This window comes from Monodelphis domestica, chromosome 8 (genome assembly GCF_027887165.1).
Source record: "Monodelphis domestica isolate mMonDom1 chromosome 8, mMonDom1.pri, whole genome shotgun sequence".
Lineage (NCBI taxonomy): Eukaryota > Metazoa > Chordata > Mammalia > Didelphimorphia > Didelphidae > Monodelphis > Monodelphis domestica.
The window spans coordinates 81,181,467-81,199,236 of NC_077234.1; the positions used below are offsets into that span (position 1 = coordinate 81,181,467).

The window sequence follows — 17,770 nt, forward strand, 5'->3', positions numbered from 1 at the left end:
TTAGCAGTGAAAACAGAAATTAAATGAGAGTTGAACAACTCTATCATATATCTGTCATCTGTTACCATCATTCCATCCACCCAGTCAGAAATCCTTATCCTTATTTTCATTCTCTTTTTCTACATATGTCTATGAACCAAAAGCCATTACCCTTATCTTTTTTCACTAGCCTCAGCTCAATTTCAACATCAGTACTACTGATACTGTTCTTTGGAACCATGTTATATTTTTGTATCCATATTCCCTTACCTGCCTTTGCTTTTATTTTCTAGACATGTCTTTTTAAACTCTGAGTTGGCTGGTGAGATACCTTTGCATCCACAAGTCTCTTTAAACAACTTTTTCTTTCCTTCTTCATAGAAACTGGTTTCTCTTTCTGTCATCAGAATTTCATTAATTACAGTTTTCCACCCTATCTCTCTGGCCCCTATCTTTCCTTTGAACTATTTAAATTTTATTTCACAAGATTTAGGTTGTATGTTCTACTCTGCCCAGCTTTCCTTTCCACTAGTATAAATTCTCAGATGAAGGAGACACATTTGCCCAAAGCCTTCATGTTTCTACCTCAGGATCTAGTTTCACCTTATTGCAAGAAAAAAAAATCATACAGAATAATAGTTCCCCTCACTGGTTCTTCCACTTTTTGAAGGATGAAATTTTCATGAAAGTTAGCCAAATAAACATCAGCTGTCCTTCTTTAAAGAGAGAAAGACAGAGGCAGAGTTCCAGAAGTTTTGTGGATAATTCACATTTAGTTGATTTTTTAAAAAATCATTTGCATTATTTTTAGCAATATATTCCAGAGGTTTTCTGGGAATATCAGTATAGTCATGTCCATATGAAAAACCATAAGTACTAAACCTGTATACATGCCCTAGAAGACAGCAAACATCTCAATTATAACCCTCAAATCAACAAATAACTGCCTCAGTACCCCTCAGCCTGGATTTGCTAAAAATAAACATGATTTATCTCTTCTTTCATCATGGGACTTCCTCTTTTTCAGTGGTATAGCACTCTAATGTTCACCCCTCTTTCATAAAGTCTCTCTTTTTTACTCCTAGTCAACAGTCATCTTTTCTTTCTTTGAACTCATCATAGCTTTTGTTTGGTCCCATTCTTCACTTTCATACCTAATTTTGTATTATGATAACTTTTTTAGTTTGTCCATTCCTCTGTTTGACTGTAAGCTTTTTGAGGTCAAGAATCACATCTCTATCTTTGTTTCTCCCTCAATGAGTGGCACAATGCCTAATCATTTAACATGTTTGCAGGCTGACTTAAATCTGGAAGTATCACACTATACTACTCTAAACATCTTTTTTATCTTAATTTGTTTTAGGAAAGGTTTCATATCTTGAGATGGAATCATTACAAGTAGTCAAGAAACTCAAGTTCTTCAACATACAACCTCTGACCAGTGACATTTAAAGGCCTCTTTTCCCTTATTTCCCTGATGGTCTAAAGTTGATGCTGCCTCCTGTCATTTATAATTGTTCATTTAAATGGTATAATTTGGGTCACTGTGTCAAAATGTGTTATTATCTCCTTATTGTTGAACAAAATCTCTTTACTGGGTACTGGTTAACTGTTTTATTATTAGCCTTCTCCTCATCATCACATCTAGTCAAAGTCCCCATGGTATATAAAATGAAATATTGGTTTAGGATGGGGTTGCTTCGTAAGCCTTATCTAACAGATATTCCAACAATTAACATGAAAAAAAATCTACATCAAGTTTCCATAAAATGATTTTAGCAGATCTTTTCAATTTCTTTCTCTTCTTCATTCTTTCATATTCTCTACAGCTCCCAAACTATCTCTAATAATTGAGTTCTCTTATTAATACTACAAATAGTGCATTTTAATCCTCCCTCTTTGGGGGAAAGGGAAGATAATTGAGTTCATATTCTACATAGTACATTTCCTTTTTTTCCTTTAGCCTTAATCTAAAATACATGCCAAACATGTCAACAGTCAATTTGCTTCTTCCCTTTCATTAATGTAGTCTATCAGTTTCCCTATTATGTTGATATATCAATGTTGAAAATTTTTCACATTGTAAAATAATAATTGCCAGAAGCTTTTTGCTTGAGTTTTTACTCAAAATCAAGACAAGGCATTAGAACCTCCTCTTGTTAATTTTGTAACATAAGGGAGATGTTTGTAGTTTTTAAAAAAGGAATAAAAATAATCTTTTAAAAACATCAGTTATGAGAAATTAGCCCTTTTCTACTTCTCTGCATAAACAGCATGGCATTATGTTAATAGATATTATTCAAAGTTATAAACTAATGCTGCAAATGTAGTTAATCACTGATTAAACTTACTATTGGGTGGGATCTGTAGCAATAAAAATTTTTAATCACATTTGCTTATAGAATGTGTTCTTGATTTAGGTTTTTAAATGAGATTTCAGCTCTTCTGGACCTTAACAGTATAACAAATAAAAGAGCTATTAACTATCTCCATATTTTTTCTAGGGTAAAAACCATTTCAATTTGCCACTAGGTGGCATGATGGAAAGAGCCCTGCCCCTGGAGTCAGGAAGAGACAAGTTCAAATACAGCCTCTATTATTTACTTACTAACTCTCTGTCTCTGAGCAAATTGCTTAAACTCTCTAAGCCTCAGTTTCTTCGTCTGAAAAATGGAGATAATAACAAAGTCTACTCTCAAGGTTATCGGTAGGGCAACATGAGTTTTTGAAAGCTCTCTATTTGAGTATTTTAGAATATTTGAAATATTTGAAAAGTGCTCTGCAAACCTTAGAGTTACATAAATGCTAGCTGCTATTAGGATGATTGGTATCTCCAATGCTTAACACATGTTAGGTTTTTAATAAATGTTGATCGATTTATTGATTTCTATAATAATAACAATGATAATGATCATTTGTATTCCTAGCCTGGGACATAGCATGCACCTAATAAATAATTGTTGGGGGATAAAATTTGATTCAAGCAAAGCTTTAGAACTGTACATGTTTTAGTATCCTGCTATTCTACTCAGAATTCCTACCTAGACCCCTCTCAATGGCAGAAAAAGACAATATTCTCTTATTATCAGATGCAAAACACCAACCTAAGCTGAACTAGTCTCCTTTTCTGTCTAAATTAGTTGCTTTAAGTATTGGGGGACCTTATCTTTCCTCTTTGGGGGACGTAACTAAAGATTTTGGTTTAACAGAGTTCTGAATGTATTTCAGTCTGTTCAGATGAATAAAAGTAATTAAATGGTAGTGAATTGTATCAATAGATAACTTCATTATGAATGCTGCTTAATTACATCTAAAAGAACTTGAACTTGAGTTTTATTAGAGATTAGAGTTTCTTATTTTTTTTTTATATCTTGGACTCCTTTGGCAGAAGTCTGGTGATGTCTATAGATCCTTCTCAGAACAATGTCTTGAATGCACAAGATATATAATACATCGGATTACAAAAGAAGTCATTATATTGAAATATAGCTAACAAAAAAAAAACTTTTTTAACAATTTCAGGAACTCCAGGCACAAATCCTTGCCTTAAATCATGAGCAGTAAGCAAGAATTGATTATAATTCTGAAACCCCACAACCAATGGACACAAGAGTGAAATGTCAGGTTATTAAAGGTTCCCTGTGGTTGAACCTTCAATAGCCATACAAAATAAACCCAATCCTGAAGCAGTTCTTCATCCTTCAAGTCTCTTTAGAGGAAATGTGAGTTTTGTTCAGGTGTGGCCCAGAGGAATGAGATCATAGAGGGCACTGGGGGGCCAGGCTAGGCAACATCAGGGAAATTGGGATATCATTGGCTCTTCTATTCATGGTGCCAATTCCATATGGAACCTTTGGAGATAAGCAAAATCTCTGGAGAGTATTGCAATGGCCCCCCTTCTCCAAGTACCCCTTTAGAACTTGGGGCTGGCCCAGCTCCAATTTTCTAAGAGGAAATAAGACCCAGAAAAGCTTCCCCAGGCCACTCCCAGAACATACACCGGGGGTATCTGACCACTTTTATGGGGCAATGAGGCAAAAATAACAATAGTAGTAATAATAATGATAACTCACATTCCTATAGTTTTTTTTGACAGTTTAGAAAGTATTTGCCTTATGACAACATTGAGGGGTAAGAGCATAAATATAACAAATAGGTGCTGTGTCATTAACTAAAGAGCATAGTGCTCATTTAGCTAATAGATTGCCTCAAGGAGTTTAGCAGAGAAATCAGACACACATACAGACACCTACAATATATAGCTGGATGGTGCCGAGTATAAGACTGAACTTAGGTACAGAAATGCATGAGTTGAAAATCTACCTTAGACACTTAGCAGCTATGTGACCTTGAGCAAATCAATTAACCTCTCTCAGCCTCAGTTTCCTCATCTATAATAGGAGAATAACAATAGCACCTACCTTGCAGGGTTGTTTTGAGGATCAAATGAGATAATATATGTAAAGCAAATGCTACTGTTATTATAATGCATGCTATTGTAAGATATAATATGACATAAAATGATATAATATAATTAACATAATATGATGTGATATGATATGGCATGGCATGGCATGATGTGATATATTTTATCATATTAGTTTATGCATATTATGTTATATCATATTATATCATATCATGTTGTATTGTATTGTATTATTTTATTTTATATATAATGCATGCTATTACAAGAAAAGTGGATTATAGAGTAGAAGCAATGATATTTCTCTGTGTGTGAGGTATGAAGAGACCCTCAGCAAAGAGCAACAGGGAAGAGTTCTTGCAAGGGCTGTTATTTGGATAGAAGAAAAAAGAAGGAAAGGCATTTAAAAGTTGATAAATAAGATAGATTAGGTAATTAGTAGTCATGCTATTAGCTAATTATATACAAGTATTTAACTGAATCTAAGTATTAGAGAAAAAAATGAGTGGCCTCCAGGAGCTGTTAATACTAAAAATGGTGCTCACTTTTATCTGGGGATTTATGGGAGTCATTCATCAGGATGAAGATTTTACATACCTTATAATTTCTGTAAAATATATGACAAAGTATTTAAACCTATTGCCCTTCTGTGAATATCTAATTCCTTTCCTTTTTTTTTCTTTGTACTTTCAATTGCATGGTAAATAGAAAGAGATGAATTTAGGAAGACCTGAACTCAAATTCTGCCTTAGTTTATTAGTGTGACCATGTGGCCCTGAGCAACCTTTCTTAGCCTCAGTTTCTTCACTTCTAAAATAGGGATAAGAGTGCCTATATCAGAAGGTTATTGTGAGGATCAAGTGAAATAAGTCAAGTCATGTTTCAGTTGTGACCCCATTTGGAGTTTTCTTGGCAAAGATACTGGAGTGGTTGGTCATTTCCTTCTCCAGCTCATTTTACAGATTATGAAACTGGGGCAAGTAGGGTTAAGTGACTTGCCCAAGGTCACACAGTCAGTAAGTATATGAAATCAGATTTGAACTCAGTAAGATTCATTCATCTTCCAAACTCCAGACCTGACATGCTTGTGCACTATAGTACCACCTAGCTGCCCTCAAGTGAAATCGCATTTATGTAAAACTTTTTGAAAAACTTAAATGCTATATAATTGATAGTTATTGTTATTATTATCATTACTTCTATCTCAGAAATGCCCCATCTACATGACCCTAAGATGAAGAGCATATAGGGAATTCCTTTTCCCTTATTCTCTAGTGAAAAATGTACTCACTGGCATGCCCTTGCATTCAGTGCTTATAAACATCTGTTAAACTTGGGGGCTTTTACGCATTTAAGATACTTTTTGTTATAAGAATAACGTTATGAGGTTTTTATCTAAAAAGAAATTTCAATATAGTCTAAAAAGCTATTAGTTCATTTGTTTTGGGTTGATTTGAGATGTTTCAAAGGGAAGACACTGAGAAAAAAAATCTTCTTTTTCTTTTTTGGAAAAAGATGTATTTCTTTCATCCAAGCAAAAGCTTTGCTGTACTTTTATTTTTCCTAACATACTAAAATTAAAAGCAAAACAAAACTGATTAATTGATTTTCATCCCCAGCAAAATGATTGCTTAGAGCTATAGAACCAGAGTAAATGGGTTAGGATTTTCCTAGGAATGTGTTCAGTTTGAGACCAGGTTGAAGCTGTGTCTTTTCAAAGCATGTTCTGCTTAGAAGAAATTCAACAACTACAACTGGAAATTATGGTTAAATTCCTCTTCAGAAGCTTTGAAAATGCATCCTCAGTGCTAAGCTAATCTCATTCAGAAGGTGCAGGTTCTAAGAGTCAAGCATTTATGAAGCCAACTATAGAATTTGTATTTTTTTTAACTCCTAATAAATTTTGTAACTACCTAGACTGCATTCTTATTGCTAGGTAAGTTTTTACCAACATGTTTTCCGGATGCTTAATAATCATTAGCTAGATGTATATTTATCTTTACTCATCTAATCATCAACTTGTTCTTAAATTGAGGATATAGTAGCTCTCTTTGAACTCTCTCTGTCCTTTGAACCCTTTGTTTCAAAAGTCTGAAGGGAGGTAAAGTCAGAATGAAAACTGTTAGTGAAAGCTAAAATTGATTACAAGGAAATCTATTAAGTTAGACTTTGTAGACCTGTGGCTGCTCAGAATTACATGAAAATTGAAGCAACATGTCACATCTTGTTGCAAGGAGATGCCACGTGACTGAGTTCCAATGAATTATAGCAGTTGCAACCTCAAATATCTCCGTAATATCATATTAATAGGATTCATGACAGCCAAATGTGTTAGTCCCGCCTGATTCCTCAGTATATAAGCACTTTCTCAAGATACAAAATAAATAAATAAATTAATAAATAAATAAATAAGAAAAACCTAATCCATAAAGATTTAAGCAAGTGCATAAGTGACTAGTTCTCCAATAAGATTCAGAAGATACTGTGGACATAGAATTCTGATTGTTATAAGCCCAGCCATGGCTATATGAATAGCAAACACACACATACACACACACACACACACACACACACACAGGCTCTCTCTTACACACTTCCCTCCACTATAGTGAAAAACTATTAGTTTACTATCTTTGAAATTTTAACATCCTAAGCAGATTGACTATATAACCAATCCAATGTGAAATAAGTACATCCCTCCCAAAAATTAATACAATCCCCTCTGAAAAAAAAGAGCCAGAGGGAGGGAGATAAAAGACAGCCCAAGATCTCCTTGGGACAAGTTGCTATATTCATTTTACACATCTGTAAAATGGGAATAATGGCACTGTCACCACTTAAAGGGTGTGAAAATTAGCCAATAAAATCATGATGATTCCCTTTATAATATAAAGCCGCTAGCCAGCTATAGCAATAAATTCTACAGAAGAGCTGAAGATAAAAAAAAAAAACTGCTTTTACAATAAGCCCCTTAAGCAGTTGTGGAAATGAAAATGATTTACTCTGGGAACTCTGACTACATTACTGTTGAATCATTTATCTATGCAAATGATTTGCATACTAGAAAAACTAGAAGTCCCCAGTGCTCACTTCCATTTCTATGAATGCCCAAAGCTATATATACATTTGATTTTAGGCCTGCCTGATGTTCCTAAGCTATAAGTTTACTTCAATACTCATCCTCTATGAAATCAAGTAAATCTGAACCATACTTTAAATGTAGGAGGTTTAGAGATGGAATGTATTTCAAATAATGATTCCATAGCTAGTATGATAGTAAATTAAAATCATGATGTGTTTTTATTGCTAAGTAAAATCGTATTTTCACCTTCCAAGTTAGGCTGTCAAAATATGGACAGTTTAGATCCCAGAAACTAAGCCCAATTTTTATAGTTTAAGAATATTTAATGATGCTTCATTTTAGTTTCAATGCTTTCCATTGAAGGATTTCAAAGTACCTAATAGCAGTAATCAATTAAACCTTACAACATACTAAGTTAATATTAACTCATTATTGGTTAAATTTAAACCAGAATACAAATATGTGGTAAATTTCCAAGTCTGTGCCTTTGTTCTGAATACTAAGGTATAAGGATGTGTAGGATTCATAGGAGCTTCTTATTTCAGTTCTGTAAATTACACCACTTATAAGAATATTACAAATGGTATAGTATATATAGATTATCAATTATAGGCCTGAGGATTATCATAAATTTTAGTTGGTTAGCTTGTCATTTCACATTAATAGTTTTTTACATTTAAAGTCTGAGTGAGAGAAGCATAAGAATTGTTGTAAATCCACGTTGACCATGAAAAACACAAAGGGCTAGTCAATTCATAAATGGGAAAAGATCTTTAACAACTAGAAAGTTGGAAAAAGTTATGGTAGTTTTATTAAATTTAGGGAATTGTGGGTTTGAGGAGACAGCAAGCTCCACAAAAGTTTCTAGGAATAAGTAGATGACAGTTCAATTGTTCTATTCTATTTGCCCTTCTTAGATGGTTTTAAAAGAATCTGAAATAGAAATGTTACTTGTGATACTAAATGGACATGGGCTTATTTTTCATTTTGTAAACTAATCAAAATTAAAATTTACCAGGAAGACACCACCAAAATGCCCACTCATTTGAAAGATCTTCAACCTTTGCCAATATATTCCTTACGTGAATGAAAAGGCTAAGATTTGGTGGCAGGTAAGTCAAAGGAATAGAGAAGGGGTTATTAAAATAGCAGAGTGAAGCTGGAGAATTCAAATACCCAATATCATGAATGGCAAACTAAGTTTTGTTTCCTCCCATTGCCATCCTCATCATCACACACTCTCATGCTGTGGCCTCCAGATGCTTTTTCTATCCTTTGCCTAGGACCCAAATCTTGGGAGTCCAATGGCTTAGTCAAGGCCTTCCTAAAACTCTTCTCCCTCTGAGATAGCCTGACATGAAGAGGGAAGTCTTTTTTTCATTTCATGTTAGGGCCCAAAGGATGTTACATTTAAATTATCAATAGCAGCACCAGATTTCCTAGATAGACTTCTGGAGATGTGGATAGACACGGCTGTGCTCTAGAATAGAAGAAGCAGCAAACTATCAAACCAAGCACTCTCAGCCACTAGCACATTCAGAATTTCCAGATTATCCCATCTACTTTATTCAAACTTCTGTATGGCCTGCAACCTATTAGACTATTATAGAAATTAATCAGTTTTTAAACACTATAGAGGACAGATATTTGACCCTGATTGAAAGGTTACCTATAGGACAAAAGGAAACTTTCTTCACACCCCTCAAAATTGAAGGAAATTTTAAAAAATTTTTTAACTTTTACAAACTTCCTCAAAACTGAAAGTGTACTCATCCATTTAAATTATCTAATCTTCAACAGTTGACGAACTCACAGATCATATTATCTGATAGATAAAACAAATGATATATGCAAAGCATTTTTGTTGTTGTCTTGCATGTCTTTGGGACTCCATTTGGGTTTTCTTGACAAAGATACTAAAATTGTTTGCCTTTCCTTCTCCAACATGCAAAGGATTTAAGTAAACTTTAAAATCCTATTTTATTGGGGATAAGAACTAGATCTATGATTTCATTAGTATAGGAAACTTCCAAGCAAAACGGAAATCAGCACATATATGCACTTTCTCTGCAATTTATAATCTTCGAGAATTGACCAGAAAAACTGATAAAGTACTGGTCCAAGGTCACAAAACTAATCTTTATCAGAGGCAGGGCACAAGCCCAGCTCTATTCACTATTCTATGCTATCTCTAATGCTACAAAAAAACAGCTATTTTAATTATTATTGTTTGTGTGTAAATGACACAAAAAAAACTGTGTCATTGCTACTACCATTTCTTATTATCATTACTTACCTTATTGGGGATTATAGCATGATTTCTTATTATATGGCTTTGAATACATCATGGGTGTCACAATCTCTTATAAATCAACTGTATAAACTTCTAATAGAACACTGTGAACCTTAACGGTATATGGAAGTTTTTGCCTCAGCAACAATGTTATAAAGAGGTTTCACTATATCAATTTTTTAAGTCTTAGAATGTATCAAGAATAAGAAACAATAAATGGTCCAAAATTCCATATTAAAATCCCTGAGATGTTCCTTCCAGATTCTATATATGTTGACCTAGAGATTTTCAAATAAACATAGGGAAGACCTTTAGAGCATGAATGCATTCCTCCATGGACAACATATGGAAAAACGTGCCCAAGAATACATTATAAGAAGGAAAGGAGGTTGTGATCTGAATCACTGGAGGGACTACCCACACATGAGCAAACTAAACTTGGTTACAAAGTGAACATAGTCTGAACGACAGCAGTTGTTGAAGCTGTCAACTTCATAGCTAAAGTACCTGTGAGAAGTCAGAAAATGTCATGACAACATGACAACGACAGCACAACTCTGTGGATAACACAGAACCTGACTTAGTTCAAATCCCACCTCAGACACAAATTTGTATAAAAGGCAAAGCATTTAGTATTGTTAAGATAAAATGGGATTTTGTATATACATAAAATAATGTAGCACATATGTCATGTAAACTGCTTTGCAAAGTTTAAGTATTATGTAAATGTTAGCTGTTGATAGTATTATTATTGAACCTCAGTTTCAAAAGAGCAAGTGCATTAATTTGGGAATTTCTGAGTATAAAAAAATCTACAAGATGAAAAAATGATCTGAATGAGTTGAATAGCCTAAGGCTTAACAGAGTATAGAAAAGATAGGGGGATACTTAGTCATTTTATCTAGAAAGTTTTCTGGTTTAATTATGATACTGATTAACAATTACAAAAATTTGAGAAAATCTCTATTGAAAGCTGTAGGAGTTTTAGGGAGAGGGGCTGAAGGGAAATGGCCTACTCTTTTCCCAAAGGTCTCAAGATTCTCAACTTGTTACCTTTTCCTTTCAAAATAACATGGAATTTCAAATATTAATCTTTTGTGACTTTCAAAGGTTTCTCATCTCAGGATTTGTAAAACTAAAGTTGTTATTTAGGAGGTTCAGTCCTAATTTTAGAGATTCATGTCAAGAAAAATCCACCATGACATAGTCCTCTGACATTGCTATAAAAGATGATTAGGCTAAATATATGGATCTGATCTAGTATGGCCTTATATTCTTAGAATTAAAACATTAAAACAAACAAGGTACATCATGACATTGTAAATAATCTGAGTACTCAGATGGCCATTTGACAATTCCAGGAAAGTTTGCCATTTTCAAGAAAGGTAATTACTGCTAAATGTATAAATATCATACATAGTGGTACATAATAAAAAGAACAAAGAAGAATGCTAATTTGTTCCTTCCAAAAGTCAGAGAATATATTATTTTTAATTAAATTATTGATGGTACTAATGAGTGGCCATGACTAAGTAAATGAGGAAAGACTCAAGTACATTGGATGGACCTCACTAGTGAATGTATGGAACAGCATGCATGGGATGGTTAGGCTTAGATAGGTTATGATATGCATTATTGGATACAACACCCACATAGATCACATGTCAGATCAATCCATCTGAGTCTAGTACTCACTATCCTTTGAGATTGCTTCAGAATGCTTTCTCATGCATTATCTCATTTGACCTTACCCTTAGCCTTATTAAACAAAGTGGACAAGGAAAGGTCTCTTTATTCTTATTTCACAAGGGGAAAAACTAAGTCTCAAAGAGATTAAGTGATTTCTTCAAGGGCACATAGCTAGGAAATCAGCAATCTGGGATTAAAATCTAGGTCTTCTGACTCTGGACCTCTAGGTCTTTCTACTCTGCCCCATAATAATTCACCACATGCAATACTGGATGTTAAATATTTTTCAGCACTAACAGAGAAACTCACATATCTCACATTCTTCTCTATTTTATGACTATTGGTCAATCTTATCCTTGATGTTACCTACATTGTAGGTATACCTTGATGTTCTTTCCTTTAGCCTCACTACAAGTGAAATTTGGCAGGACCCCAATCTATAAACATTAGCCAAGAATATACAAATAAAAAAACAACATAAAAGAACAAGGGTGTAGTTTGCTGTCGTCAAGACCCACCCCTAGTCCCGTTTGCAAAAAGGGGGAGGAAAGCTGACCTCAGAAGAGGAAATACCCAATGGCACCAGCAGGACAAGCCTCACAGGCATAAATCCTACTGCGCGTTTCACATTCCATTCAGAAGCCAACCTAGCTGTAGGACAAACATCTCTGTCTATGGCTAACCAACACATAAGCGCCATCACTCTGTACCACTAGCATCTCCAAGGTATAGAGGTTTTGCCCCTCTAAAAATACTAGGAGGACTTATAAAACAGAAAAGGGGGGCAGCCTTATGGCTTCTAGGGATGAAAAGTTAAAAATGGAAGTGGGGCAAGGAAGGGGGTAGAATTCTACAGCAAAATAAATCAATAATAGCAGAAGTCCCTGTGGGCACCAGTCAAAAATTTTAATAAACTATTTCTGAAGTTCAAGAACTCCTATTTTTCATGCCTGGATTTCCTCCAGAAATTCGGGCCATACTTGATTGAGTGTGAGTAATGACTTTTACAGCCAGCAATGATGCCTTATTTCTCCTACAAATTTGTCATTCTTAGCTATGAACTGTGGCATACACTTAACACATCTGCCAACGGGAGGAAGAAGGACTGCTTTCTCACAAAGTTTATCTGCAGAACTGTTATAAATATCTTCTAAAGCTTTTTTTTTTTTTAACTGAGCTGGGTGTGTGTATATATATATATATATATATATATATATATATATATATATATAAATCCTTAATTGGAACCCAGGATATGAGGATATGATTTCAATCTGTGACAGAGGCTGGCACTAGAGAAAAAGTACCAGGCTGAAGAGTGTATGAAATTGATCACCCAACTATGTGGTCCTCAGTATTCAATTAACCAGTAGCATTAATTAAGCACCAGCTACATGCCAGATTCTCTACTATGCACTGAAGGTACAAAAACAAAAATGAAATATTCTCTAACCTCATGGAGGATATAGTCTTATCACACACACAGTAAGCTACATTTCTGTTTCTATTTTTTTTACTATGTGAAATGGAGAGAACATTCTTCATCCTAATTTTATGAGGATAATCAGTTATTGCATCTAATCTGCATTCTTAGATTTACATATTCTCCCCCCAATAGTCCAGGATATTATTACTTTCATTAAGCTCCTTTCTTTGAAATGATTATGTCATTCAATCAACAAACACTTATTAAGTGCTTACAATATATGAGGCATTATGCTAAAGCCTGAAGATACAGAGAAAGGGGAAAATAAAGTTACTGTCTTCAGGGAGATCATATTCTACTTAGAAGTATGTTTATGCATAAAATACTCTAGTCTTTATTCCCATACGTATATCCTATGTTTTGGGGAATACTTTCCTGGCAGTTTCTATTTCACTCAAATAGAATCCCCCCCCAAAAAAAAATTACTCTGGTGTTTCTAAATCCACTCCTATAATTTCTTTTAGGACTTATATTTCCAAAAGCCTCTTTATGTGAGGCTTTTCCAAGCTTTTGTAGCTGGGACTATGAACCCTAAGTGGAACTCACAAATAGTAAGTATTAATGAATGACTTGGGTAGTGGTACAGATGACTGGTTTTGCCTCAATTTCTCAGTCTATAAAATGAAAATGATATATTTGATATACATGAAGATTTGCTAATAAGAAAAAACTAAAGATGACTACTCCAAGTTGGATTGTTAATATCAAATGATCCTTAGAGGGGAAAAAATTTCAGTGAGCTCATTCATATTTTAGGCATGGAAATCAGTTAGTAGAAAAGCTTCTCATACATCAGCCTAAACTTTTTTTTTTGGACTAGAGTTGTGATCTAATTGACACAGGAAATACCCAATGAGGAAACTCCCTCTACCAGTAGATACCTGTACTGCCATTTTTAACCTTTAAGAGTTACCCCAGTCCCTAAGAGATTAAATTAGTTGCCAGAGTTGTCCAGCCAGTATGTCTCTAAGGAAGGGTTTATTCCCAGAACATGCTAGCTCTGAGGTGAGCTCTCTATCTGCCCTGCCATGTTGACCCTCATAGCACCCTAAATTACTAGCAATACTTTATGGGTTCAAAGAAAAGTTTGGTCAGCTACCAAACCCTTGAGAAATGGTTACTGCAAAAATGAGGTCTATGTTTTACATATCCACCAAGAATTGCAAATTTTTTTCCTTCTGTGAAATTCACCCTGGAATTTTCAAACTCATTACAGATTAGAATGAGGATTTGATGCATTATGAAGTTCTGCAGTTTAGCAAATAATAAATTAGTCTTTAGAGGCTCAATGCAGAGCAGTTTCTTCTTGTTAGAGTCTTTGTAGCATTAATTGTATCAAAAAGAATATATAAGGGAACATTACCTTAACACTCAGCAACCTGACGCCAGTTCTCGATACTTTCCATTGACGTTGAGCATTTCCATTGCAAAATCCAGTTTTCAGTGTCTTTATCACTTTGCAAGCTGTCAAAATCCTCGTCATTTTGTAGGTGAAGATTGCAACTAAAACTGAACAGAATTGGATGGATTTTAGGGACTTAATTTAGGGACTTTCAATTAAGTTGAAACAAAATTTAGGGGTAGGGAAGGTGCAGTCTTTTGGTTAAGCCTGACTGCACAGAGACTCCGTTGAATTCCCATTGATTCTGCCATTAAATGTCTTTAGCCTTAGCCCCTCCTACTCTCCAACCCCTCCTCTCAATGTAACTTCCTGAGATGTTCCATGACCGTGTAACACAAATTGCATCACTTCAAATACTAACTTCTCCTCCTGAAAATATGCAAGCAGTGTAGGAAACAAGTCCTACCACAGAAACTGCTTATGCAGCCTAATAAAATGACCTAAACACAGAGGAAAGTCTTGAGAACAACATTTAACTTGGATGTTAGTAACATCTAAATGACGTTAAAAGGTGAAAGACCTTTATAGAGAAAGGATTGTTGCCTAGTTTCCTACTGATTAAATTTGAGTGATCAAAGCCACCTGAAGTCTTATGAAGATAGGAGGAATATAAGAAATTGATAGAGCATATATTATCATTTGACATATTCATATTCAAGCAAAAGCAATCCTTCATCTTGAAAGAAAATTCTGTTTTATGTGTATTTACATATATGTGTGTATATATACATGTATGTGATCCACATGTGATATATGATTTATATATAAGATTGAGAAAAGGGACATATTATATTTATTAAAATTCTATATCAAGGGGGCAGCTGGGTAGCTCAATGGATTGAGAGCCAGTCCTAGAGGTGGGAGGTCCTAGGTTTAAATCTGGCCTCAGGCACTTCCTAGCTGTGTGACTCTGGGCAAGTCACTTGACCCCCATTGCCTAGCCCTTACCACTCTTCTGCCTTGGAACCAATACACAGTGTTGATTCCAAGATGGAAGGTAAGAGTTTTAAAAATAATATTAATAAAATAAAATAAAATTCTATATCATCTCTCTTTGCTGCACTTCACATAATTCAGTATTCTAAACTGGAATCAACTAATATTTACTTAAAACAATACAAATATTAAACAATCACCAAAATGATCCAACACAAAATGGAAGTCATCATATCCTGTCTTTTCTGTGAACCTCTTATGTTTCCAAAGATTGATATCTGCATAAGTAATGACCTTCCAACAACAGAGCTCACCGCCTCTCTAACCATTAATAACTGGTCCTCAAGGAAATTCTGGCCAAAAAGTTTGTCTTGATGGCTAATCCTCTGGCAAAGGACCACTCCAATCTTAGCTAGGCTGGAATCCTATTTGAAATTATTCCAGACATTGGGCTTTACTAGGATAGCCTTTGAAAGGTTGGGTCACCTCCATACTACAATGAGTTACCCTAGTTAGACAATAGAATAATTCCCTTAATTATGTCAAACATATTAGGAGCAAAAGATGCATTGGCTGCTATTATTTCATCAAGGCTCTGTTGGCTATTAACTTGTAAATATCTATAACTGTCTCCAGATACTATCTGTGTAACCCTGAGCAAATCATCTTATATCTCTTGGTCTCAATTTCTTTAAAGTACAGACAATAATACATGTAAGAATTCTCTTATATAGTTGTTGTAAGATTTAAATGAGATAATGTATGTAATAGCACTTTGCAAACAGTAAAGCAATAAGCAAAGTAGAATGAACTATGGAAAGAACAGATGAGGCATTAGGTTTGTCATCATTATTACTACAAGCCTTCAAAATACATTTATTGGGCTGTCTACTACTTTCAATAAATTTGATTGGTGGAGCCTTAACAAATGGGATCTCAGGTATAATTTGCTCATTGGACTTACCAATGTAAATTTAATCACTCAATTAAAGGTATTAAATATCTATATGTACAGGAATATGCTAGCTGCTGGGTAAAATGTACTGCTCTTAAGAAACTTTCCATCTATAGGTGTGAAAATACTAGATAAGCAAATTATTATGGCATAAAACCCCTTCTCTGTGCTAGTTCCTGCAGAATATAGAGACAAAAGGGTGAAGGGTGTATATTCTAACAAAAATAGCCTTAGGGGGTAAGGAAGGTCTTTGGGGGAGAAATTAGATCCTGCCAAGGGAATAGGTGAAGAGTTGATAGAGGAGTTAACATTTAAGCTACATCTTAAAGCATGTTTATGATTTAGTTACACAAGAAGAGGAATTAGAGGTGGCAAAGGAAGTGAATTTCAGGCATAGAGAAAAATATGAACAAAGACATAGAGACTAGAAAATGTGAGGACATCTCAAATAGGCTCCTTTCTTTTATCTTCTATCTGAATTCCTAGAGCAATCCAAAAAGAATGTCAATCTAGAGAGTGAGATTATGTATTGCATAGGACGGATGGTTGCCAAAATAGGACAAGAAATAAAACTCAACCTACATCCAAAACATCCCTCTCCATTGCCCACACCTGGCCTAAAATACAGGTGCATTTCATTGTCTATGAGATGTGATCCCAATGTAAAATTTTTGATGCCAAGAATGATTCCTTTACTGAGAGACCAGGTCAATTCTAGATCTCATCTAAACAATCAAATTTCTAAGATGTGATATCTGGGAAGTCTTCAAATTGGTCTGAAACAGCAAACTGAGTTGAGCATATATAAATTAAAATGACTTTATGTTCCTAATGATTCTGGTAAAGGCTAATTGACACATTCTGGCTCAAACTTAGAACTTAATATAAATATTAATATAAACATTAAACCCTAAATAAATATACCCCAAATATCTAAGGAAAATTTTGGGGTTGGGTGGGACAATTCTGGAATTTGGGGCTACTGCTCCATCATGGATATTTTCTTAATCCTAGTTCTCTATAGCATATAAAGTCCTAAATACTAAGGATCCAAAAATCAGTGCAGGCCAACTGAATGGAAATGAGCTCCACCATATGCTTTAGCTTCATTCTTTGTCGTTTTTTTAAACATGATGTCAGCACCCTGAATTAGACTAAGACCATTACACAAGCAGATGTCTCATCCTTGCTTCTAGAAAATGATCAAATGAGCTAATTAACTTGGTTTAGGGACAGAGATAGGAGGCCACTCTACTTTATAGCATGAGACTTAACTGGTTCCCTGGCTCTAATCTACAAGAGAAATTTAGACATGAGTCCATGATGAGCCTTCAAATACTTTGAACTAAGACAGCTAAGTTGCGGGGTAAATAGGATGCTAAACTTACAGACAGAAAGAATATATTTCAAAATCCTACCTCAGACACTTATTGGCTTTAAGTCCCTGGAATAGAATTTTACAGTGGGTAAAAGTTAAAAAGAAAAGAATAAGTCTTCAGGAGACTTGGGCAAATATTAAGGTTTG

The 17,770-nt window shown here is 34.6% G+C and overlaps 1 protein-coding gene across 1 annotated transcript in view; it reads right to left on the reverse strand.

Annotated features, from left to right (window-relative positions):
• The window catches only part of CPS1 (carbamoyl-phosphate synthase 1), a 148,442-nt gene extending 133,847 nt beyond the window's left edge, over positions 1-14,595 (reverse strand). Inside the window, exon 1 of the mRNA XM_001369228.5 lies at positions 14,316-14,595. Within this exon, the coding sequence (XP_001369265.1) occupies positions 14,316-14,435 (120 nt within the window). The 5' untranslated portion in view covers positions 14,436-14,595. The remainder of the gene's footprint in view (positions 1-14,315) is intronic.
• Positions 14,596-17,770: the final 3,175 nt, after the last annotated feature.